General features: G+C 59.8%; 1 protein-coding gene across 1 annotated transcript in view; it reads left to right on the top strand.

The window, feature by feature from the left end:
• Positions 1–24,161, top strand: part of CNGB1 (cyclic nucleotide gated channel subunit beta 1) — a 52,189-nt gene that overhangs the window by 12,325 nt on the left and 15,703 nt on the right. The window contains 13 exon segments of the mRNA XM_036011890.1: positions 1,776–1,944; positions 2,889–2,975; positions 9,092–9,179; positions 9,761–9,788; positions 14,550–14,715; positions 16,552–16,659; positions 17,453–17,610; positions 18,666–18,821; positions 19,949–20,157; positions 21,120–21,170; positions 21,456–21,542; positions 22,631–22,695; positions 23,445–23,567. Coding sequence (XP_035867783.1) covers positions 1,776–1,944; positions 2,889–2,975; positions 9,092–9,179; positions 9,761–9,788; positions 14,550–14,715; positions 16,552–16,659; positions 17,453–17,610; positions 18,666–18,821; positions 19,949–20,157; positions 21,120–21,170; positions 21,456–21,542; positions 22,631–22,695; positions 23,445–23,567 — 1,495 coding nt within the window.

Below are 24,161 nucleotides of genomic sequence, written 5' to 3'. Positions count from 1 at the left end.
TGTAAACTGGGGACAGGGGACAGCTTGGGGCAGGCCTTGTGGGCGCGGCACAGAGCGGAAAGGAGGAAGAGCCTGTAAAACGCTCACTCCCTAAACAGTGCCTAAAAGAAAAGGTTAATGAAAGGAAAGCAAGGATGTAAGCAAGGACACCGTGACTCTTCAGGACACCAAGGAGGCCCTCCGGGGGCACATGTGTCACCTGGGATAGTCTGCCAGGGACACAGGACGCAGGAGACCCGGCACTGCCTCTGCCACCCTGTGTGGCTTTGGACTCGTCCCTCAGCCTCTCTGAGCTGGCTCTCCGGTCTGTAAAATGGGAGAGTACATTTCTCACCCTGCAGGGTTCCATCAGAGCTCATGAGCTCACAGGCCAGGGGACGCGCTGTCCCCTGGATGTCCCCTGCTAGATCCAGCAGGAACTTGCACCCAGCGGCTGCTCGGGGTGGAGACCCCACACCATTGCCGGATGGAAACATAGAATGACACATGTGACGCAACCCATCACCGGGTTTGGGGCCACACGTGGAAGAGCCTCCCTGGGCTAACCCCAAGGCTGCCTGTAGGGCCAGAGGCTTCCCCAGGGGGCAGGCAGGTGCTCCTCTGCGAGGTGGGGTCACATCTGCCCTTGGAGGCCAGGAGGCGGCAGTGGGGAGCCAGGTGGCCCTTGGGAAGTATTCCGCCCTGTGCCTCGTGCACGAGACGCACCCCATAAAGGGAGGCGTTAATCTGTGTCTCGTTTGCTCATCGATAGAATGGGGAATAATATATAATGTATGAAAAAGAAAATGGGGCTAATAGTTGTTCCCACTTCAAAAGGTTGATGGAGGGACTGATTGAATGAGTCCGTGTAATTCACGTAGCACAGGGCCTGGCACTAGTAACCGTTGTCAGTATTATTACACATTATTCCACACCATGAACGTTAATGTCCAAAGTCACAGGATGAGCCTGGGGAAACAGCTTCCATGGAAAGGCACCATTAGTAATTCCTGCTTGGCTTGAGGGCCCCCTAGGTCCCCGGAGCTTTTAGAAACACCTGGTTTCCAGGCAATTTCCTGTTTCTCCCCCTTTTCTCCTGCCTGGGGGTGGGCTCAGCTTCCCGATGAGTCTCCCCAGCTGGCACTTCTGCCAAGTTCACAGCCCCAGCGTTTTCATGGTCAGGGACAGGGTACGTGGGGAAATGTTGGAAATTGCAGACTCCTCTCTGAAGGTTGGGCCGCCTCCACGAGGGAGTTGACCCTCTTAGGAGGCAGAGCCTCTGGGTCTACCAAGGAGAGAAAGACTCCCCGAAGCAGGTGCTGAGATTATGGGCATGAGGTACGCCGTCACCAGTGGGTGGTGTCTGGGAGCGGGCCGTGGGTGAGCTCTCTCTCTGCATCCCTTGGGACGATGCAGGCCACCTGCGCCCGGATGTGGCCAGTGGGCCTCGAGCTTAGGTCTTTCGGCATCACCTGCAACACTGTGGTTAGAAGCCATTTCTGCTCCACACAGACCCCAAGAAGGGGGTCCCAAGGGGAAACAAAGACTGCCCATAATGGAAGCTCTGTCTCAAGCGGAAAAGAGGGGGAAATGAACGGGAGACAGGGCAAATGATCGTGGGCGTCAGCCCATCGCTTCAGCGCTGATCCGGTTGCTCATGGTCCTGCTGATAATGGTACCGTGGCCAGGGTTGGCTGAGGGCTGCTGCACTGCTGGTGAGGGCTAAGACTCCCTGCGGGGTCCCTGGGACTCAGAGCCCCAAGCCCACTCTTCCCGACACCCTGTGTCCCCTGCAGTCAGCATCCTGCCCGGAGGGCAAGAGGAGCCGGATCTCGTGCTGGAAGAGGTTGACCCTCCCTGGGAGCAGGGTGAGCGTCAGGAGGGCAGCACTAGCAGCCCACGGGGCTCAGAGGCGGCGGCTCCAGTTTATGAAGAGGAGCACGTGGCTACGGAAGAGATGCCCAGGTAGGAGCCAGAGCAGGCACTGAACAAGGACTGGGAAGATGAGAGACACACAGCACAGAACCTCAAAGGCATACGAGGGCCTAGAGAGTGAACCAAGCCTGCCTCTCCCTCCCTCCCCTCCTCCCCCGACACCCATCCCTTCCCCAGGGGCACAGCGGCTGCGCATTCTTCTGTACCGTCCCAGGGGCCACCTGAGCACCAACTCCCCTCTTTTATTTTTGCACCTGCCCACCTGCACCTGCTACATTCATTCAGCAATTTTGCTTGAGGTCTTTCCACCTTCAGCACATAGAGACATCTGCACTTTTTTTTTTTTTTTACGTCTGTGTTGTATTCCATCACACGGATGTGCCAGAATTTATTTAACCTGTCTACTATTAATGGGCATTGAGGCAGATTCAGAAGTTTGTCATTGTAAATAATTCTGCAACAAGCACTCTTGCACATGCCTGTGAGTGCATTGCAAAGGTGGGGAAACTGAGGCTCAGAGAGGACCCAGGGCTAAATAGTCACCATCAGGACCTCTGGCCGTGAAGAGGCCTTGCTGTTAGACAGGGCCCGGGGCTACTCGGGTGGGGGTCCCCAAGTTGATTCGTTTTTTAAAAAAGATTTTATTTATTTATTTTTAGAGAGAGGGGAAGGGAGGGAGAAAGAGAGGGAGAGAAACATCAGTGTGTGGTTGCCTCTCATGCATCTCCAACTGGAGACCTGGCCCGCAGCCCAGGCATGTGCCCTGAGTGAGCATCAAATCAGTGACCCTTTGGTTCACAGGCCGGCACTCAATCCACTGAGCCACACCAGCCAGGGCTCCAAGTTGATTCTTGATTGAGGGGTTCAGATATGGTCTCAGGGGGTCACAGGACATCTTACTGAAAGTGGGGGCAGGAGGTGGACTCGGGGTGCCCCTGCAGAGGGCTTATCTAGTGCCTCCGACCTCATTTCAGGGAGCTTCCCCGGATTCAGGAGGAGAAAGAAGATGAGGAGGAGGATGAGGAGGAGGAAGAGGAAGAAGAAGAGGAGGAGGAGGCTGAGTAAGGCATTTAGGCCCTTGGCTAAGGAGTGTCCTAGGGAGAAAGGGGTTGCAGGGAGGGGCACCGGGCTTCTGGGGTGGGGCTGCTCATGGGAGTGCCTTCCTTCCTTCTGTGCTGGTGCAGCTGGGCGCAGAGCAGGGAGGCTGTGGGGAGCTGGGGGTCCCCCACGCACAGTGCTCAGGATGACCTGGGACTCGTAGTACCCACCGCCCCCCAACCCCCATCCCCACCCCCACACGCTTGCAAACAAACATGAGAATGCAACCTCCACGGGGAGGGGGTGGGGGGATTTGTTTATTGTGTCCGCTGCCACATCCTCAGAGCCTCTAACAGTGCCTGGCACGGCAGGCACCAGGTCCGTTTGTTTGAGCGCACGGATGGATGGGTGAGCGAGTGGGCGCAGCAGCAGGCTCCCAGCTCTCCCCCATAACTAACCGAACCTCGGCGCGCGGAGCCCTCTCCCTCCCGCACAGCGCCCCCAGCGGTCGGCCCCGGCTGCCCCTGCGCCCAGTCAGGCTGCTGCGGTGGATTCGGCTCCCCCGCGGGGTCATGGCTGATTCTCCACCCAGGCCCACAAAGGTCTCAGCAGTAACACACACAGGAGACTTCCGTTAAAACAGAGGTTAAAGAAGAAACCACTAAAAGTTAGACTCATCCAACTTGCTGAGAAGCTCTGTCTTAACTATTCTAACCACTAAAAAAGAAATAGTCCCTAGGTGATGTGACAGAGGTGCCACAATATATAAATGGTATATTGACATTTATATTAATAGTAGCAAATCAACCTGACATGTCGCACAGTGTCGTGTCAAATAGATTTCACTAAAAATAAAACAAAATACCAAGAGGGAGCAGATTCGTAGGCTTGCGCGCCGGATGGAAGGACGGATGCAGCGGGTAGAACAGGGAGTGAAGAGCAGGCAGCCGGACGCCTGAGTCTGGGGTTAAGGGAGCGAGAGGCTGACCGGAGGCTGGATGTCAGGACCCTGGGAGCAGATGGAGCTGGAAGCCCGAAAGCCACGTGGCCGGAGGAGATGCCCAGAGAGTGGATGCAGAGAGAGGAGAGGCCCACAGGCCGATGAGAGCCAAGGAGACCGGGAGGAGGCTCAGGGAGGGGACAGGGAGGGGGAAAATGCCGGGCCTGAAGGTTGGAAAGTATTTCAAGGAAGGAGGGAGTGATCCTTTGCCTCAAGTGCAGTCCGCAGGTCCGGGAAACAGTGACAATGTAGCTGTGGAAGGATGGGCAATGATGCTTCAAAGGCCTTGAACTTGACTCCCTGGGAGCAATGAGGGAGGAGCCACCGAAGGTTTGTGAGCAGAGGAGTGGCACAATCTGGCCGCTGCGTTGTGGGGAGACAGAGGCAGAGAGAGCAGGGGAGGCCGCCGTCACAATTAGGATCAGTCCCTTGTTCCACCCGCTGGAATTACCCACCCCTCCGGCCTGCCCTGCTGCTGCCCCAGGGCAGGGGAGCACCACCAGTGTTAGGAGCACAGGCTTCGCTCTTAGAGGAGAGGCCTGGGCCAGGGGCACACCTGCACGGAGCTTCCACCCCGACACCTGTAACATGGGGGGCAACAATAGCCCCCTGCAGAGTGGTCATGGGCCCAGCCGTGACGACGGGTGTGGTAGGACCTGGGCTGGAGCCAGTGCCCCACAGAAGGTCCCTGATGTTCGAATCCCCGCTGAGGGCTGTGTTTAGTCCCTACCAGGAAAGAGTTAACCTGATGAGACCAACACAGGATTTCAGGGCAGGAACGCTGCTCAGTGTCATCTTGCTTTTAGTCCACCCCTGCCTGGGTTACATATAATCTTTCCATCCATGGCTAGGGGCCATGCAGCCACTTGCTTCCCTCCACTGATGGGGAGCTCACCCCTCGAAGGCTGTCCATTCCATCCACACGCACCTCTCACTTATGAAATCATTTCTTCCCCTAAAACAAAGTGTGCTTCCTTATGATTTTGTGACCCCAGCCTCGTTCTGCCCTCGGGGTCCCCCAGAGCCTGTCTGCTCTCACTAACAGGCAGCTCCTCTTCCCCTCAGTGAGCACCTTCGATGCTGCCTAGCTTCCTTAGCGCAGCCTTGTTCGCTGTCTGCTTTCCACCCGCCTCTGTGTAGAGCAGACCAGGGGGGTTTTCCCCCGCTAACCTGTGCACCCAACATCTTGTCCTGAAAACCCCTTTCCATGCACCGCTCCTGAGCTGAAACACCCCTCAAAGGCCAAGGATCCCATGTGCGCACACCCATGCACATGCACTGCTTGTGTTCTCAGTGCGCAGTGCACACGGGCACATCCACGCTGTCATAGACACACAAGCACACACACGCTGGGTTACGCACACACAAACTCACATGCAGTCTGCAAGCAGACACAAGCTCACATGTACACACTTGCAGATACTCTACACCCTGCGCGTGTTCTCATGCACACAAAGCACATGCATTCAGTTACACATGCCGCAGGCACACACACGCTCCCATGAATGTTTACCCAGAGTTTCACATGCAGGGATGCTTTGGGCCCAGGGCCCCAGGCAGGGATGAGGGGTTCTGTGGTGAGGGAGTGTGACCCCAGAGCCGGGGCCAGAGGGTTCCAGGGTGGGCTAGGGGCTGGCTGTCACTGGCTGGGGAAGGATGCTCTCAGCCAGCTTTGCGGAGGCACAGGGGTTACTGATGATGCCGGCAGATGGTCACCTAGCGACCAGGTCTCTGCGGGCAGCAGCTCAGCTTTTCCTAGCAACCGCAGGCTTTGGGTCCCCACCTGGCCTCCTGGGAGTGTTTCTGCAGAATTCCCCGCACATCCCTCCAGTCTGATTAGAAGCAGGAAGAACCGGTGGCTCATCTGTCACCCGAGCCCCACCTGCTCCAGAGCCAGCCTTGCAGGCTCGGGGCTGGGTAGGTGCTCCGAAGTCTCCACTCGCATGCCCTGTCCGGGGGCTTGGGATGGGTGCCGTCGCCCCCAGCTGAGCTCCTGCACCATGGGTGTCCTTGGCACAGACGGCGAGACCCAAGTAGGTGGCTGCTGCTCCCCAAGGGCTCCCCTCCTCCCGTCTTTTGGGGTTACGGTGCCAGGTGAAGAGGCTGCTGAAGGTGACTGTGAGGGCCTCAATTTGGGGGCACAGCCTGCTGGGTGACTTGTGGGGGGAGGAGGAGTGGGCTCCTGGCTGCTGATGCTCCTCCCTGCACCTTTAACCCTTTCATTTGGGGAGCCCGGGGCTGGGAGGGGCGGCACTCTGTCTGCTTGGAATTCCCTGGGATTTGGGAACCTTCCAGAAATCGATGGCTTGCTGCTTCTGGGCCAGGGAAGAAGGGGTCTTGGCAGGCCCTGGGCACACTGCCGACCAGAGGCAAATGTGACTTCAGGCACATAAGTCCCCAAACAGCCCCTGGCGGCATGGACGGGGCCATGGTAGGGCTGGTTAGGCGTCTCCATAGCGGGGGATGTTTGCACAACACATTTCCCAGACCACGTGGGTGGTTCACAGCCCTGAAGGGCGCTGTCTCCCCTGGGATTGATAACGATGATGATGATGATGAGCACAGTCCTAGGGACAGCTGTGACTTGGCGAGCACTTGTTCTCTGTGGCAGGCACTGTGCTGCGGCATCTGCCGTGAGTCCCGTTTCACAGGCGAGCAGTCAGGGGCTCAGAGACAGGGGTGTCTGCCCGCAGGGGCAGGGCTGGCCTTCTGTCTCAGGCCAGGCTGGCTCCAAGGCAAACCCTTGGCACCACAGACAGGGAGAGCTGCTGACCAGTCGTTAGAGAGGGTGAATCGAGAATGACCCCTGACACGGGGAGTCTTTTTTGACTTTTCCGTGAGATTCTCAGAGGCCCTCTGACCTCACCAAAATAAGTTGGGCTGTACAGGGGAGGCAAGTCCTACCCATTTGACAGGTGAGCAAACTGAGGCAGCCCGAGGGCTTCCCAGTAATGCCCACGGCCACACCGTGCCTTCCTGGCCTGCCTCTGCAACAACCCAGACCCGGGGCAGCCTCTCCCTGGGCCGTGGGAAGCTCACGTCCAGGAGCTTTGTGCTCCGAGAACCACGGGGGGCCTCGTTCCCACAGTGCTTGTGGGGGCGCACAGAATATTTTACTTTCTTTTTAAAATCAGACCAAAAATTAAACTTCAAGATGGAAGAGAATTTTTTTAAAATTTATTTTTAGAGAGGGAAGGGAGGGAGATGGAGAGAGAGAGAAACATCAATGTGCGGTTGCTGGGGGTCATGGCCTGCAACCCAGGCATGTGCCCTGACTGGGAATTGAACCTGCGACACTTTGGTTCGCAGCCTGCGCTCAATCCACTGAGCTATGCCAGCCAGGGCTGAGAATGTTTTAATATATAACACTAACACACAAGTCTTCATATAAATGCAGCCGAAGAATGTAATGTTTAATGTAATCTTATGGAGGCGGGGGCCCGTGAACCCTGAGGTGCCCGGCCCCACGAGCGCCGTGATGTGCCCTCGCTTGTGTGAGCTGAGTCTCTTGAAGGGACTCTTCCTCCCGGGGCAGAGTGGGGAGTACGAGGCCGGCAAGGCAGGCACCTCACGATGGACATGCTCGTACAACAAAGAGAAACAAAGTGAGCTGGGTCTCTGGATCCTGCAGACACTTGCCTCACTCCTCCCTGTCACGTGGGGTCGTGGGGACACTCAGAGGCGGGCAGTGGAGTCTTATGTGTGTGGCCCTGGGGTCAGAGACAGCGGGTCTTATCCAGACTTGCCTTGCGCAGGCTGTGTGACCATGGACAGGCCACCTGACCTCTCAGAGCCTCTGATTTCCAAGCCGGAATGGGGGCGGCCACGGCCCTGGCCTCCCAGGGTCATGTGGGGGAGGACTCGGGGAGATGCTGCATGCAGAGTGCTGGGCGCAGTGCCCGGCGCGCAGCCCGCGGGAGCCGCTGTGATGATAGGCTTGCCCGCTGGCCCTGCTCCCGGGCTGCTGGCTGCAAACTGCTGGGGTGCAGTCTGCTGGGGTGCAGTCTGCCTCCAGTGCACCCCCCCGTCCCCCCAACCTTGGGAGGGCTGAGAGTGGCGAACCCCGGTTCACCGCAGGTCACCCTCCGTGAGCCCCTCGCTGACGGGTCTGGGGGTGAGTGGGCTGTAAGGAAGCAATATCTAATTCTCCCCACAAAAGTCACATCAGCCCCGATCTGAGTCACATGTTAACCCCGAGGTCATGTGTGGGCACCTAAGGCCCCAATTTAGCCTGGAGACCAGCTCTTTGGAGTATCTACTTGCTAATATATAGATAGATTAGTTTGGATTAACTATCAGCATCAGGGAATTCCATCTTAAAACATGTAGTTTAGGCTGCTCTAGAAAATCAGAGGAGCTGGCCACTGGGACCCCATTCCAAGTGGAGTGGGGTTGCCAACTCAGGGGGTTGCCTGATCAGCTGTAGTCCTCTCTGCCCCCAGAGCCTCACCCCGGTCCCTGTCGCTCACGTGTGCCTGCTGCCTGGGCCAGGGACCCCGAGAGCTCCAGCAGTTGCAGGGTGGCCCTGCTCCCACGTGTGGAAAAAATGCAGGGCTGGTGCTTGAGGGTTCGTGTGGAGTGTGGCAATGTGCTGTGCGATTTCGGCCAGGTCGGTTCACCTCTCTGGGCCCCACTTTTCTCGTACTCCCTGCCCCGTCTGCATTGTCACCGAGGTTGCCTGGAGACGCTCAGAGAGGAAAGGCTGGGCATGTAGTTTGAACACCATACAGTGCCCTTCGATCCCACCCCAGGGGACAGTTCCTCCAGCTGCCCTCCACACTTTTCTTTGCACATGCTGTTCCCCCTTCCTGGCACCCTTCCCCACCTATTCCTGAGGGTCAGCTCATCCTCCTCGAGGTCCAGCTCAGAGGTCACCTCCTCTTAGAAGCCCTCCTTCCCAGGCAGAATGGTGGCTATGCCCTTCACAGCCCCCTGTGCCCGCACGAGTCTCACACCGGGAGGCTGTCAGCAGGCCACGCTGTCTGCTGGCCTCCCCGTGCCGGGAGCCTCGGGAGGGTGAGGGCATATTCCAGGGCCCCTGGTGCTCCAGCGCCTGGCACAGGGCTGGCACTTGGCCGCATCCAGGAAATACTTGACACCCCTAACCCCAGCCCATTCCTCCCCGACTCTGGGTCACAGTGTCCTGCTGGATAGCTGTCTCGTGTCAGAGGCCGGCGAGGACCGGAGCGGAGTAGCCAGGACGGTCACCCGGAGGGCCTCATGCCAGGTAGGAACGTCCCCAGGCCTGGCACCGGCTCCCTGTGAGGCCTGGGCTGGCTTCGGTGGAAGGGGCTGGGACCTCGTCCCTTTGCTTATGGGGGACAAGGTCTTGTACAGTGCCCAGTGGACAGAGGGGAGCAGGGTGGTGGGGGGGCTGCATGCCCTGCTGACACCAGGGGGCCGATGGTGTTCGGAGGGGCCTGAGGTAGCAGTGGGCGGGGAGCCACTGGGCCTCACGTGGCTGTGTGGCCCTGGACAAGCCACCACCCCACCCTGGGCCTCAGCAGCCGCCTTTGTAAAGTGGGGCTAGCACCTTCCTGGGTGCCATACATGGCTGTTCACTGGGAAGCGCGGTGCCTGGAGGGAGGGCTGTGGTGGCTGTTCCCATTGCTTCGTTCCTGCACACACAGGGCTGCGTGACAAGACCCCCTTGTTATAGGTGACAAGTCGGGGTGGGGCCTGGGGCTGCTGTATGCCCCACCCCCTACAGGGTGGAGGCCACCTCCCCGGATGCCCCGGAAGGTGGGCTGCACAGGGCTGGGAGGGGGCGTGGTGGTCACAGCTTCTGTTTCCCCTTTATTTTTTCAGGAGGAGGCCTCAGCTGCCCGCTCAGGAGGTAGGTGTGCGGTGGGGGTGGAGGGTGACAGAGAATGTGCAGGGGGCCAGCCTGGGTGCAGGGCACCCACCTCCTCTCGCTCCATCTGTGCCATCCCTATGTCCCTCCGCCTGCCCCATCCCTATGTCCCTCCGCCTGCCCCATCCCTATGTCCCTCCGCCTGCCCCATCCCCAGGTACAACCATCCTCTGCATCTCGGGGCCACACTATCACAGCCGGCTGATGTATTTCCAAGGGCCCAGGGGGTGGCACCGAGGCCCCAGGACTCCAGCAGGCCTGGGAAGCTGCTCTCAGCCGGCCCTGCCACCTCCCCCACCGAGAACATAGCTCCCTTGGCCATCACCCAGTGGGTGTTTGGCTCAGATGTAGCGTGTCACAGGGACAGCTGGGACCAGAGCTTGCTGAGGGCACATCCTAGATTCCATGTCTCTTGATGAGCTTTTTCTTGCTGCTGAGGTCTCCAGGCTGGACCCGGCATGCCCCCTCCCATCCAGGGACTCTGGGGACAGAGTCTAGGGGTCTGAGGATGTCTGGACACTGAGTCCTGGCCTTGCAGGCCTCACTGGGTGCTGCCCTGGCTGATGTGGCTCAGTGGATTGAGTGCCGGCCTGAGAAACAAAAGGTCACCAGCCCGATTCCCAGTCAGGGCACATGCCTGGGTCGCGGGCATGCCTGGTAGCCTGGGTCGTGGACCCCAGGCTATTAAATCTCTGGGAGGGGCCTGGGCACTGGACATTTCCAGCATCCCCAGGTGATTTGATGTGCAGCCCCGTTGGGAACCGAGGCCCTAGGAAAACTCACTGCTTCTGTTGTACGTGGAATCAACCTAGCTCCAGGGTTTCTGTCTTTGGGATGGAAAATCCTGCCAGACTAGGAGTGTTTGAGTCTCGAGTCTGTGAGCCTAAGGGTCTGAGAGTTCTAGGTTCTTCGGTTTTGACTTAGTTTGAGTGTCAGGTGGGAAGTGCTCCCCGCGATTGGTTACCAGAGAGAGTGCAAGGGTGGGGCGTGGCTCTGGGCTGGTCCTCAGAGCTGTTGGGCGGGCCAGCCGCCTAGGGAATGTGATGCTGTGTTTTGACATTGAGTTCCAGGGACAAGAGGGGTGCCCCAGACTTCCTGTGGGGCTGCGGCCGGTGCAGGCAGGCACCGGGCTGGTCTGTGTTGGCCCCACCTCCCTAACTCCATCCTCCTCCTCCTCCTCGTTGCAGTCCCCAGGGTCCCGCCTCTGCCTGAGACGCCCCTGGTCCCAGCGCCATGGCTAATCCAGGCCGGGATGTGGAGCTGAGTCGCCTGGTCCAGGACCAGCCACCTGGCCAGGCGACCCTGGGGCTCGCGCCCCCAAACCTGGTGGAGCACCTCCCGAATGTGCCCAGCTACCGCCCCCCAATCACCCGCATCCCCGTCCTCATCTCCCGGAGGACGACCTTGTCCAGCTCCAGCTTCGCCAAGGTGACCAGGAGCTCCGTCCGCCGCCTAGGTAGCGTGTCTCCCCACCCGGCCTGCTCGCGCCTGTGCTGTGTGCTTCTGCATGGCGGAGGCTATTTCCCAGCATGCTGCTGCGGTCAGGGTGTGGGACCACGAGTTGGGCTCGTGGAAAACCACCCCTTCTTCCTCTGCTATTTATGCCTTCATCGTGCTTTGTGGTGGCTTGAGGGTCACTAGATTAGACCCCTTTTCTCTGTGCCTAAAGTTCCACAATTAGCAATTCACTTCTTTGGGTTAAACATTGCTTTCTGCGGATCATCATTTTTTATACAAGTGGTCACTCACACCCTAGTGTGAACAAGTCACTCAGATCTTCAGGCCAAGAGGCTTGGGGGGCGGGGAGCTAGGTGGGGGGAAGAGAATAAGCAGAGGGGAAGGAAGCAGAAGAGGAATGTGGGCGTCCATTTCAGACAGACTCTTCTGACCTGGAGAGTTTGCTGGGCGCTGGCCTTTCTGAGGACTGTTGCTCTCTGCCCAGAAATTCTATCTCAGGAAAGGAGAGGCCCTGAGGCTGGCGGGCAGAGCAGGGGGAGAGATATCCTTGGAGGCTGAGGGCGGGCCTGCCTGGCTCTGTTTAACTGCAACGAGGTCCTCTGAGTGGCCTTCAGGCTTGCTACTTGCTGCCTGATGACAAAGCACTCAGACATACAGGACACACCCCTGTCATTTTCTGCCCTAACACAACCCAGACCCTCCCACTTTCCCTTCGGATCTGTTTATTTTTGGATGACACTGGCCAAGGTCGCCTCCGACATCAGTCAGCAGGTACAACCGCACATTTCCTGCCGTGAGACCCTCTTTTGTCCTTCTCTTCTTCTCCCAGCTTGGGGTGGGCACAGAGTGGGCAGAGGTGACATGCCCTCATCACACGATGAGGGTGGTAGCCAGGTTCAGGCTTCCGGGTGAGCCCCAGATCCGCTCACTCCACGGGGTCCCCGACCTGTACCCCACATAGCACTCCAGGATTTTTAGCCTGTACCAACCCTGCTTTTATTTGCTTACGATTTTTCTTTCAATGGGTGTGCTTTTTTAACTTGATGACGTCTCCCCAAGCAGGAAACTTGCCTTGCCTATTGAAATGAAAACTAGTGTGGCTTGCCATAAATAGAAATAACCACAAAGACACCGAGAATGAAGTGATGGTGATAGTCTGTTAGGGAGACAGGGTGGCCGGCTGAGGGCTCCGGGCTGAGACCTGCTGTCCCAGCCACAAAAAAAGGGGCGAGCGTGGGTCACCGAGGTGTTAAGGCCACAGGAGCACGAGCCTGAGGCTTCCGCTCTGTGCATTCGGGGCCTAGACGGTAGGAATGAGAGGAATGTTCTCATCTGCTCTGTCCTTCGCCTGCTCTGTGCCACCTGAAGTCACCTCGTGTCCCCCCTGGCCCCTGGGAGCCCCACACTTTGAGAAATGTTCCCAGGGACACATTGGGACAGAGGGCGGAGCCGGCTGTGGTGAGACACAGGATTTTAGCTGTGTCAAAGTCAATGACAGCCGTGGTGAGAGCATTGTCAGTGGTGCTGCTTGGCACCCGTGAGGCTGCGTATAAACGGGGCCTCTGCGTGTGCTGGTCCCCAGCCTCAGGATGGGGTAGAGTTCAAGTTCAGGCCCGGCTGCGGGGGCCCACGAAACAGGGACAACCGTGCGAGCTACCTCGTAGAGCCGCCGGGAAAGGGAAAAGAATGACTGTGTGTAAAGCACTCGGAGTTTAGTATAACAGATGCCTGGCAGGCACGTGGGAAGTGCCTGACAGTAAATGTTATTATTCTCTAGGTAATTATAAATATTATTCCTTCTATTCTTAATATTATTCTTGTTCTAGAAATCACTATCATGTAAGCCAATATGATTTCTACTGGAGTTCCGACTGTTTGAGAAATGCAAACACCAGGCTCAGGGGTCTCCCTCCTCCCCTGGGGCGATCCAGGTGGCAGGTCTCACTCGGGGGTGGGGGAGCACCTGCCCCCACCCAGGCTCCGGGAGACAAACTCCTGGATGGGGAGGCCGGCGTGCTTTCTGCTGGGCCATGTCGGGGGCGGTGGGGCCCTTGTCCCTGATGCCTCTGCGCCCCCACCCCCTCCAGCTCCCTCCCTGAGGTCTGCCTGGAAGCAGCACTGGGTCCCCTCTTCTCCTGCTCTCCCCGGCTTCCCACAGCCTGGGGCATCTCTTGTTAGTCTGTGCTCCTCTCCGGGGAGTGTGGGGCCTGGTGAAACCACTACCCTGAAGACTTGACACCTGCTTAGGTTCTTTCCACCGAACTCTGCCCAGGGCTGGCTCTCCCCGCGGTGGCAGCAAAAAAGAAGTCACAGGTGTTTTCAGGATGCTGCCCTTCCCCACTGGGGGATGTGCCCCTGCTGGGCAGGTGCCCAGGCCTGGGCCCGGCTGCTGTGGGGAGGTTACCTGCCCGGGTGCGCTGGGGTGTGGGGCCACCCCCTCAGCCCCTTAGCGTCCTCTGAGCTCTGCCTCGGAGCAGACCCGGTCCCAAGTCCCTGGGGTGGGGAACGGAGCCACACCCAGGCTCCAGGGGGAGGACCAGAGTCTCAGGACGTGGGACTGAGCACCAGGCGTCTCAGGCCGCACACAGGAGAGGGGTTGGGTTGATGGGCTGTGGGGGCCCCTGGCATGCACAAAAACAAGGAAACAGCAAATGGGCACCCAAAGAGGACCCACACGACAAAGACAGGCAGTTACCTCCGACTACAGGAGACTTCCAGAAGTCTCCCTCTGAAGCCCTTCAAGAGAGTGATGCCGTGGGCCCCCCCGGCCCGGGCCTGGGAAGGCACCATCGCCCCCACCTCAGGTTGGGGAAACTGAGGCCCAGAGAAGGGAAGCGGCTGAGCCAGGCTGTGCTAGGCCAGGCCCTAGGACTCGGGCACCCCTAGGTTCCCCAGGCCTTCTCTGAGTGCTGATCTACCCCCCGGCCCCGCCGTAACCCTGGGTCCCTGATGCTTCCTTCCCCAGGCCCAGGGAGCGCAGGTGGGGCTCTGGACACCTGGGCCCCAGGCTGTGTCGGGGAGCGCCTGAGGCTCCCGTGGTTCATGGCTTCTTGTGTGGGCCCCGGACTGGTGTCTGGGGCCGCGTGGCCCTTGCAGGCCCCTGGGATCTGTGTTCTTGCATGTTCTGCATGGAGCCCCGCCCCCCCGGCGGGTCCCGCTGGGCGGTGGCTGCCAGCGCCACTCCAGACCTGCTTTCTGCGGCTTCCCTGAAGGACACCGTGGGGCCCCCCGGGACCGGGCTTCTGTCCCTCTCTCTCTGACTGTCCCCTCCTTGCTCACCCCCAGTGCCTGCCACGAAAGAGCACCCTGAAGTGCAGGTGGAAGACACGGATGCTGACCGCCAGCCCCTCATCGAGGAGGACCAGCCACCCTCACCGGAGGAGCCACCGCCACCCTCTCCCGCCAAATCCGACACCCTCACAGTCCCGGGGTCGGCTGCAGGGACCCGCAGGTCGGCTTTCACGCTTCTCTTGGGCTTTTCACAGCACTGTGCCACCCGTCCATGTAGCGGGTGAGGAGACCGAGGCCAGGGAGGGAAACAGCTGGCCCAAGGTTGAACTGGGGCTGGGCCCTCCCTTCCCGGGTCCCCCAGTTCCCGGCGTGGGGCTGCACGGCGACCTCTCCCGGGAAGCCCTGACCCACCCACCCTCCACCGTATGTAAGAGGCGGTAACAAGGGTGACAAGGCTGAATTCCAGCCCCCATTTTATTACGAAATAGTGCCATGGAAACACCAAAGAACACTAGGAAAATAACCATCATAACCCCACCACACTAGGCAGTATTTTATTTTTGTTTTCTCGTCCACACCTTGTCCGTGGGCCTGTGCCTTTCTGTGCTTTTAATTGAAGGAGTGATCTGGATTAGTTTTGTTGGCCGATCCCCTTCACATTTGGCTCGCCTGGCTCCTTAGCACTTGTGTGTGCCGGCCCTGAGACACTCCTCGGGCTCCGGGTGCCAGACCGGCCCTCCACCCCCTCCTCCCGGCACTGTCCGTGGCAGCGCTATGAACACTCTGGCCTTTTGCTCTCAGTCTGTGGGCTCCTTGCTCACGAGTGGGGCTCCCGGTCCAGGCTGCAGATGTTTCTAAGATCCTCTCAAGATGGATGTGCGGCTGCGTGGGTGGAGCTGGTGTGGGACAGCCCGAGCCGGCTCACTGAGACAGGTCCCCTGGCGAGCTGTGGGCAGACTGTGGAGTGCGGGGCGGTGCCTTGTGAATGGCTGGGGTGCGGCTCAAGGGGAGGCGCCAGTGCTCTCCAGGCCCAGCAGAGGGCGCCGGGCTGCATGCAGGAGGGCCGAGTGTGGGTCCCCGCCGTGGGACTTTGGCCTCCGTCTTCTCGTGTGTGTGTGTGTGTGTGTGTGTGTGTGTGTGTGTGTGTGTGTGTGTCCGTCCCTTTAATTAGAGTGCGAACGTGCTCCTTCGTGAGTTTTGCCATCCTAGGCGAGTTGGTGGAAGGTAGCAGGACAGTCTCAGAGCCCTCCTCGTGTGTCCCGGCAGCGGCCCCACTGGTGGAATCCAGAGGCCTGGGGCGGCGTCAAACCTGGACGCCGTTGGCCGGGACCCCAGAGGGCGCACGTGCAGTGCCTGCTGGCAGACGTGGCCTGGGCGATGGGCGATAATTCAGTCTTTATCCTTCAGATAAGGCACCTGGAGCTCCAGGTGGGGAAGGGCCTGTCCCAGGTCACCTCGTAAACTAGAAACCGGACTCCATGATGCCAACTTTTCCAGCTGGGGACTCTGCAAAGGGAGGGAGGCTGAGCCTCCAGGAGAGTTCGCCAGCTGTAGGGGGGGCCCCTGGGACGTCGTGGCAGCTGAGAGGGGGGTGCGACAGAGAAATCAGGGGGAGGGATGGGGGCGAGGGCAGCAACTTTGGACTGGGAGGGGGAAGGGAGGAGGACATTTAGGCTGAGGCCTGACTGAGGGGTAAGTGTCTCACTGAGTTGGGTAGATTGAGTCCCATTTCACAGAAGGGGAAACCGAGGCGGCTCAGAGAGTTTAAGGAACTCACCGAGGTCACGCACTGGTGGGAGGCAGGGCAGGACGCAGGCTCAGGTTTGCCCGGGACCGAGTCAGCGCCATCACCCGCATGCTCGGCCACTGAACAGATGCGGAGACTGAGGCCTGGGGAGCAGCCGGGACACTCCCTTCTCCCTTTTGTCTCCTGCAGGCAAGTGAGGCCCCTGGGTGGCAGCATCGCCGGCCCACCCCCACCCAGGATTTGGCTCTGGGTGACCTGCCAGGGCCCCTGCCCTCGCTGAGGGCCGCTTCCCCGTCTGTGTCCCTGCAGGAAGCAGCTGCCCTCCCAGGATGATGAGGCTGAAGAACTCAGGGTGCTGTCACCAGCCGAAGCCCCCGTGGTCGCCTGGTTGGAGACCCCCACCCCAAAGGAGACCGAGTGAGTGGGGGCCACATCTGGGGTCTCAGAGAGTCCAAAGGCTGGGTGGGGAGGGGTGGGCGCTGAGAAGGGGGCACCGTGGATGCTTTTAGAGCCCTCCACCCCAAGGCAGACTCTGCCCGTGACTTCCAAGAACTGAGGCACGGTGGGGCCTCCTGCCCACGCTGCTTCCGGCTGGCCTGGGGGTTCTGCAACATCTGGGTCCCACTGCGTCCATGGCCAGCTGTGCTCAGGGAGGGAGGCGTCCCTGGGCAGGAGGGACTCTGTTGTGAAGGGGAGGCTGAGGGGAGCCGCGGGCAGGGGCTGGCTCCTGACGCTGGACCCCTGAAAGGGTCAGAGGGGAGAGGAAGGACCAGGAGGAGCCCAGCCCTGGGGAGCCGGTGAACAATGCAGACTCCCAGGCCCACCCAGGCCCGCTGGGTCGGGGCCTCAGACAGCGGGCCCCGGGGACTCCATCTTCACAAGCTCCCAGAGGTTTCGGCCGCAGCCGGTCTGTGGGACGATGTTGGAGGCGGCTGAGGTGGCAGTGGGGCCCCCCACATCACAGCCGGCATCAAAGGGGGTTCGGGGTGACCCGTCTGCATCAGAGCCCGCCCGGCACATTTTCTGAAAGTGGGGTCCCTGGTCATCATTCCCGCCAGGAGACAGCCAAGTGGGTTTGATGTTTCCAATCTCCGAAGGAAACTGGGGTCGGCTTCACCTCCCGCAGGCCAGGGGGGCACTGAGCTCCTGCTGCTGGGGGTGCAGGGTCCCTTCCCACTCGGCCCGCTCACCCTGGTTGGTGTCTCCACAGCGGCCAGGACCGCGCGTCCTCCACGGCCAGCCAGAACAGCGCCATCATCAACGACCGGCTGCAGGAGCTGGTGAAGCTCTTCAAGGAGCGGACGGAGAAGGTGAAGGAGCAGCTCATCGACCCGGACATCACCTCCGACGAGGAGAGCCCCAAGCCCAGTGAGCCCACAGCTGGGGATGGCCCCCCCTGCCCCTGCAACAGGGGTGGGGTAGGACCCCCAGAGCCCCCTGCCAACTCATGGGGAGGGTGGTCCCCCCAAATGACTGGAGTGTTGGAGAGAAGCCCCGGTCCCCGCTGTCTGGATTTTGGGGTCCTCTGTGCACAGGTTCAGCTGTCCACCCAGGGGAGGGAAGAAGGTCCAAGTTCTGACCAGTGATCTGGTCATACTTGGCTCCCCGCCCCGCAGGGCACGTGCCCTCACTGGCCTCCTGCCTTCCCCCGCTGGCAGGCAGGCGGCCCCCCCTCGGGACATACCTCACGGCCTGACACTCAGGTGGTGTGAGGCAGTCGTGGTTTTTAGATGCCTCAGTTGCAACATTCTTATGGGGCTACATGGAATTTTCTACTTTCAAGGTGCCAGTTGTCACGGGGGCGGGGGAGGAGCAGAGGTTCCCAGGTCTTCCCAAAGGGGGACCGTGCCTTAGAACTCGTGGTGCCAGCCAGGAACCTAGCAGAGCCCGACTTCTCAGTCCTGGAGCCGGAAACACAGCCGTATGGGACCCCGGAGAGCCAGTCTCGGGGGCACCAGCATCGCCACAGATGCGGAGGAAGGCTGTGATCCTGTCTGGTGTCTGGCTGAGAGATGAAGCAGCTGCTCTGAGAAGTCTAGAGCGACGTTGCCCTGACCTCTGACCCTGGGTGGGGGAAGCCCTGGGTACGAGGTGCTCCCGGCCCTGCAGGGGAACCACAGGGGCCCGAACACGGATACACAGGCAGGGTCTCAGCGGAAACATCCAGGTTGCCCAGTAGCAGTTTCAGATTAGGAGCTGGTGCGAGCGCGTGGCTGGGTGCCCAGGTCCCTGGAAGAGAAGGAGCTGGGGGGTGTGCTCCAAGACAGCACCCTGGTTTCTGCACACAGAGCTTGTGGCAGCCCGTGGATGGTGCTAGGGTCCCCTCAGCTCCAGCTCCAGGGTCTGCCATTGGCAGCCTTCTCTCTGTACCCTCCACCTGAGCCTCGGGGCTGGGTCAGGTCGTCACCCGTGTCATCCCGCAGCTCCAGCCAAGAAAACCCCGGAGCCGGCCCCCGACACGAAGGCCGCGGAGGCGGGGCAGGTGGAGGAGGAGCACTACTGCGACATGCTCTGCTGCAAGTTCAAACGCCGGCCCTGGAAGAAGTACCAGTTCCCCAAGAGCATCGACCCGCTGACCAGTGAGTCCCACGTAACGTGAGAGGGCGGGAGGCTGGGCGGGGAGTGGGGGGCCGTGCCAGAGGTGGGCTGGGAGGCTGTGGACATCCCAGGTTTGTGACCCCAAAACAAACACACACACAAATCCCTGGGATAAGAGCACAAGAGCATACCCATCTCACAGACAAGGAAACTGAGGCCCGGAGGAGTTAACTGGCCTGAACACACAACCAGTTCACGGTTGTGAACTCCCGACCCCTGGCTGAGACTCCCCCCTGCTCTCGCTGGCTCCTCCCTGGAGGTGCTGCTCGGGGCAGAAACAGGAAGAAGTTCTCCCAACACCTCGTGGGGGTGTCCAACCTCCGGCCCGTGGGTCGCGTGTGGCCCAGGAGGCCTGTGAACTCGGCCCTACACAAACTTGTAAATTTACTGAAATCATTAGGAGATTCTCTTGGGATTACCTGTCGCAGTGTATTTAACGTGTGCCCCAAGACAACTCTGCTTCGTCCAGTGTGGCGCAGAGATGCCGAAAGGCTGGGCACCCCTGGATTCAAAAGAGAATTCCCTCTTGCCTCCCCTTTAGCCCACTTCATCTTCCTCCGGAATAATGGGCCTGCACACTCGTGCACAGCTCTGAATAGGTTACCAAGAGTCTCCCTGCCTTTGTCATCTTCTCTGAGGAGGGCAGGGCAGGTGCCCCAGGGGGACTTTCCCAAGGTCACACAAGCAGTCATTTGGGGGACAGGCCTCCTACCCTGGTGTCCCCTGGGTCTCTAAGATGATCAGGTGACCTACGGTATCCATCCATCCACCCGCATGTCTGTGCATCCATCTGTCCGTCTTGTCTGCACTACTTACCATCCTGCATCTACTAAGGCAGGGAACAGATTTTTGGAAACATTTCAACGAGAATGAAAGCAAAGATGTTTCTGGTTAGCTGTCTATTATCCAATAATGCCCCCACGCCTCCTCCTCCTCGGAGCACGTCATTTACTAGGGCCTCGCCGTGGTTTATTTGTAATTTCAAGCCAGCGTCACCCCCTCCATGTCACAGCAGTGTCAGGTGTAGTGCAGAGAGGACAGTGCAGACGCCGGGAGCCCTTCCCCGCTGAGCCTCCGCCTGCACCCGTCCCTCCCCCTCCCCTCGTAGACCTGATGTACATCCTGTGGCTGTTCTTCGTGGTGATGGCCTGGAACTGGAACTGCTGGCTGATCCCGGTGCGGTGGGCCTTCCCCTACCAGACGCCGGGCAACCTCCACCTCTGGCTGCTGATGGATTACCTGTGCGACCTCATCTACTTCCTGGACATCACCGTGTTCCAGATGCGCCTGCAGTTCGTCAAAGGAGGGGACATCATTGTGAGCCCCAGGCAGGCGGGGCGGGTGGCCGGGGGGCAGACTCTGCAGCCGGGGCCTTCGGGGGACCGGCCCCTGACGCCTCTGTAGAGGGCGAGAGAAACGAACAAGGGAGCCTGGGGAGTGTCTGCCCCTGCTTGTGCAGCGACCTGGCCGCTTGGGTTGCACACCCCTGACGTGGCCAGATATCGCTGGTGGGCGGAGCGGCTCCTGGACCACCCACTGGAGTCAGAGATGCGGAAGGGGTCTGGAGAGTGGCCTTCAGGGCAGGTGGACCTGGGTCAAGCCCCAGCTCTGCCCCCACTAGCTGTGTCACCTCCCCGAACCCCAGTGTCCACGGTAACTGTCCCCACCTCACAGCTTTGCTCCGAGGATCCACCGAGATGGTGCGTGCAGGGCGCTCAGCACAGCTGGCTGCTGGCGGTCGGCGTGCCCTGGGGGTCCTGCAGAGGGCACATGACTGCGACTTGGCAGAAGCAGGAGGCAGGGGCCCCGGGTCCCCGTGCAAGTCTTTTTGAAATTCCGCACCAGCAGTGACTGCTTTTGTGTGTGCAGACGAGCTGAGGTGGTGCTTGTAGAACAAAAGGCATTCGCTGGCCAACCTCTTTGCTGGTCTGACCAGAGCCATTGCCGGGTCCTCGACCAACAAGGTTGTAAATGGTCCAGGGAAGACCATTGTGCTGAGCAAAGGGGTCAGTAGCCTCGCCTTTCTGCCTAGAAGTGAGAATCTAGCTGGGCGACCTTGGACAGCTCCCTCCTGGCTGGGGGCTGGGAGCTGGGGGGCTGGGGGGCTCCCCCTCTCCACCTGCACACTCAGCCGCTCCATTCCGGCTCCTCCTCGCCTAGGGGGCTGCAGCTCTGATGGGAAGGTGGAGGGTCTTTCCAGATCTCCGTCGCTGCTCCGCTCGGTCAGGGATTATTCAGCTCCCAGGCCATTTCACGGTCACTACGCCTTTTTCTTCCAGACAGACACAAAGGAGATGCGGAATAACTACCTGAAGTCTCCCCGCTTCAAGGTGAGTGCCCACGATGCGAGTGTCTGTGGGTTCCGGAAAAGTGGTGTCTCCAGGGACCCCAGGTGCTTTGGGGCCGGGGTGACGTGGCTGCCCCTGGCCGGGCGCTGGCCGGGCAGCCGGACCGAGGCCTGTGGGAGGGGTGTCTCCGGCTCCACATCAGGCCCTTCTGGGGCATTCGGGGCTCACCCATCCATCCCATCGCAGGTAGAGGTCCCCTCACTCACCCCGCCCCACAACCCTGGGGTTTCCCGTTTCACCCACTACGGGGTCCTGCGGGGGTTTCAGATGGACTTGCTCTGCCTGCTGCCCCTGGACTTCCTGTACCTGAAGTTCGGCACGAACCCCCTGCTGCGCCTGCCCCGCTGTCTGAAGGTGAGGCTAGGGGCTCCCCTTGCAAGGCCTCATCTGCACCGGCGCCGGCACCTGGGTGTCTGCCCTGAGCAGCACTGGGGGTTGGGGAGGGCTGTCCCCGGCGGACAGGCAGTGAGGCAGTGTGAGAGAGCTGGCAGAGTGAGTCCAGCGTGGGTTCGAACCCCGGCTCTGCCGCATAACGCCTGTGAGCTCGGGGCAAGCTACCGAACTTGCCCGAGTGCCCGCTTTCTCTCTGCAGATGGGGGATGGTTATGCATGCCTCACACGGGAGAACATGCTGAGGTTTTCTATATACACACACACTTGCACACACGGCTAACCTTGAACAGCGTGGGTTTGAACTGTGCAGTCCACTTGCACGTAGGTTTTTCCCACAGACACAAACAGCACTATAAACACATTTTCTCTTCCTTATGATTTGCTTAACAACACTTCTTTTCTTCCTTTATTGTGGGAATACAGTGTATAATACACATAACCTACAAAATACGCATTAATCGGCTGGTTATCAGTAAGACTCCCTGTCACAGCAGGCTAGTAGCAGTCAAGTTTTCAGGGAGTCGAAACGTGTAATGGGGTTTCAGCTGCCCAGGAGTTGGTACCGCACCCCCACCTCGGCCACCTGTAAAGCTCTGTCACCAGAGGTGCTCGGCAGGGAAGAGCGGTTTATTAACACAGAGGAGCCTCGGAGGGTCCAAGTGAGGACTGTTGGGGATGCTGTTCCTTTAAGGAATTGTTTTCTTTCTAAGTACACATTGGAAACAGTGTCCTTACCCTGGGACAGGGACACGGGCACCCCTAAAGGTTTCATGATCGGATGTAGAGGGCTCAGGAGTTCCCTGGAGTTGTATGCCAACGGTGGAGACTTCATTCCCTGTAATTTCCAGAGGGGGAGGTGCCCTGGGGTTAGCCAATGGAGTTTCCGGGCCTGACCGCTCTGAGGGCTAAGGGGCTCTGATTTCGAATGTCCCCTCCCCAGCCCCCTCCCACGGGCAGTGTTAGAGCCCAGTCCTGGTGTTGTGGGGTGTGGACTAAGCTGTTCCTCCCCGCGGACTCGGGCTGCCCTGACACCCCGCTTTCCCGCCCAGTACTTGGCCTTCTTCGAGTTTAACAGCCGCCTGGAGTCGATCCTCAGCAAAGCCTACGTTTACAGGTGAGACCCCTGCGCCTGCACACACCCCACAGGCAGCGTCCTCCGCCCGCCCACCCGCATCGCTTCCCCCCAGGCCTGCAGGTCTCCCCACCGCCGCCCGCAGGAAGCCAGGCCTCTTCCCGGCCCTTCTCCCGGGGATGTTTGTTTTTCAGAGGAGCAGGAACGTCCCATTTCCCCCAATTGTAAGAAGGGCGCACCTAGGTCAACGATGCACACGGCTCACCACTGTCCAGGGAGCTGAGCCTCGTTTTGGTCCCGGCTCAGGGCACCGAACCCCCGCCCCAGCCGCTCACACACGGGGGTGGTGGGTGTCCAAGGGTGCATGCGAGACCAGCCAGGCCGTGCTCGGGGACAAGGCTCCTCCCCTCCTCTCTCATGGGTGGGCATTCGGCACACAGCTGTCCCTTCTCGGCCCCTCCCCATGCACGCACTGCCCCGGACTGTCCGTACAAAGCAGCTCTGTGCCAACTCTGGTCCCCAGCCCTGACAACGCTGTTCAAACACCATGGTCCCTGACTAGCGCAGTCTCCAAAGAGCATTCAGTTGGCTCAGTCCAGCCAGTGCCGTTCCATTGGCCAGTGTCCACCCTGCCAGGCACTGGGCAGGGCCATGCGGACCCAACAGGGTGCATCTGTGGGGTGGGCGTCCGGAGAGGTGAGGACGGGCTTGTTCCCTGCGTCCCCAGCCCTGGGCACCATGTCACGGCCACCCTTCCTGCTGCTGCGTTCACACCCTCTCCTCCCCTGCAGGGTCATCAGGACCACCGCCTACTTGCTCTACAGTTTGCACCTGAACTCGTGTCTGTATTACTGGGCGTCCACCTATCAGGGCATCGGCTCCACTCACTGGGTCTATGATGGCGTGGGCAACAGGTGAGCCGCAGCCTGCCTCGTGGGGCTGTCACTCATGCACGAGGACTCCCACACAGAAGTCCCACTGCTGCTCCTTGCCGGGGCCTCCTTGACCCCGAGGAGCCTCCGACGTGATAAGGTGGAAGGGTCAAATCTTCAAATCCTCCCGAAGCTAACATTTCCTGAGCCCCTGCCGCATGCCAGGCAGCGAGGGGCACAGGCATGAGTGAGACTTGCTAGAGAGGTCCTCTCAGCATCCCAGAGTCTGGGAGAACTGGCACATTTGTGCACGGGTGCCTACCCATCCACCCTAAGGGCACGGCGGGGAGGGAACGGGGACAGAGAAACCTCGGCACAGCTCCCAGGTGTCACCGGCCGCGGAGGGACTGGCCCGTAAGGCGAAACCTACTCGCCAACCCAGAGAGCTGCCATACACAATGACATGATTATGGTGATGGCCAGGGTGATGGCGATGGCCGTGCCAATAATAGTAACAACAACCATAAGAATAGTGGCTGGTTCCAGGGGACAGTTACAACGGGCCAGCCCTGTTCTAAGCACTTAACAAAGTCGCTCACTTAATCCTCCCAACAGTCATGGAAGAGAGGCGCTATC

The sequence above is a fragment of the Phyllostomus discolor genome, chromosome 12, assembly GCF_004126475.2.
Source record: "Phyllostomus discolor isolate MPI-MPIP mPhyDis1 chromosome 12, mPhyDis1.pri.v3, whole genome shotgun sequence".
In the NCBI taxonomy this organism is placed as follows: domain Eukaryota; kingdom Metazoa; phylum Chordata; class Mammalia; order Chiroptera; family Phyllostomidae; genus Phyllostomus; species Phyllostomus discolor.
This window is presented reverse-complemented; position numbering and strand designations above follow the sequence as displayed.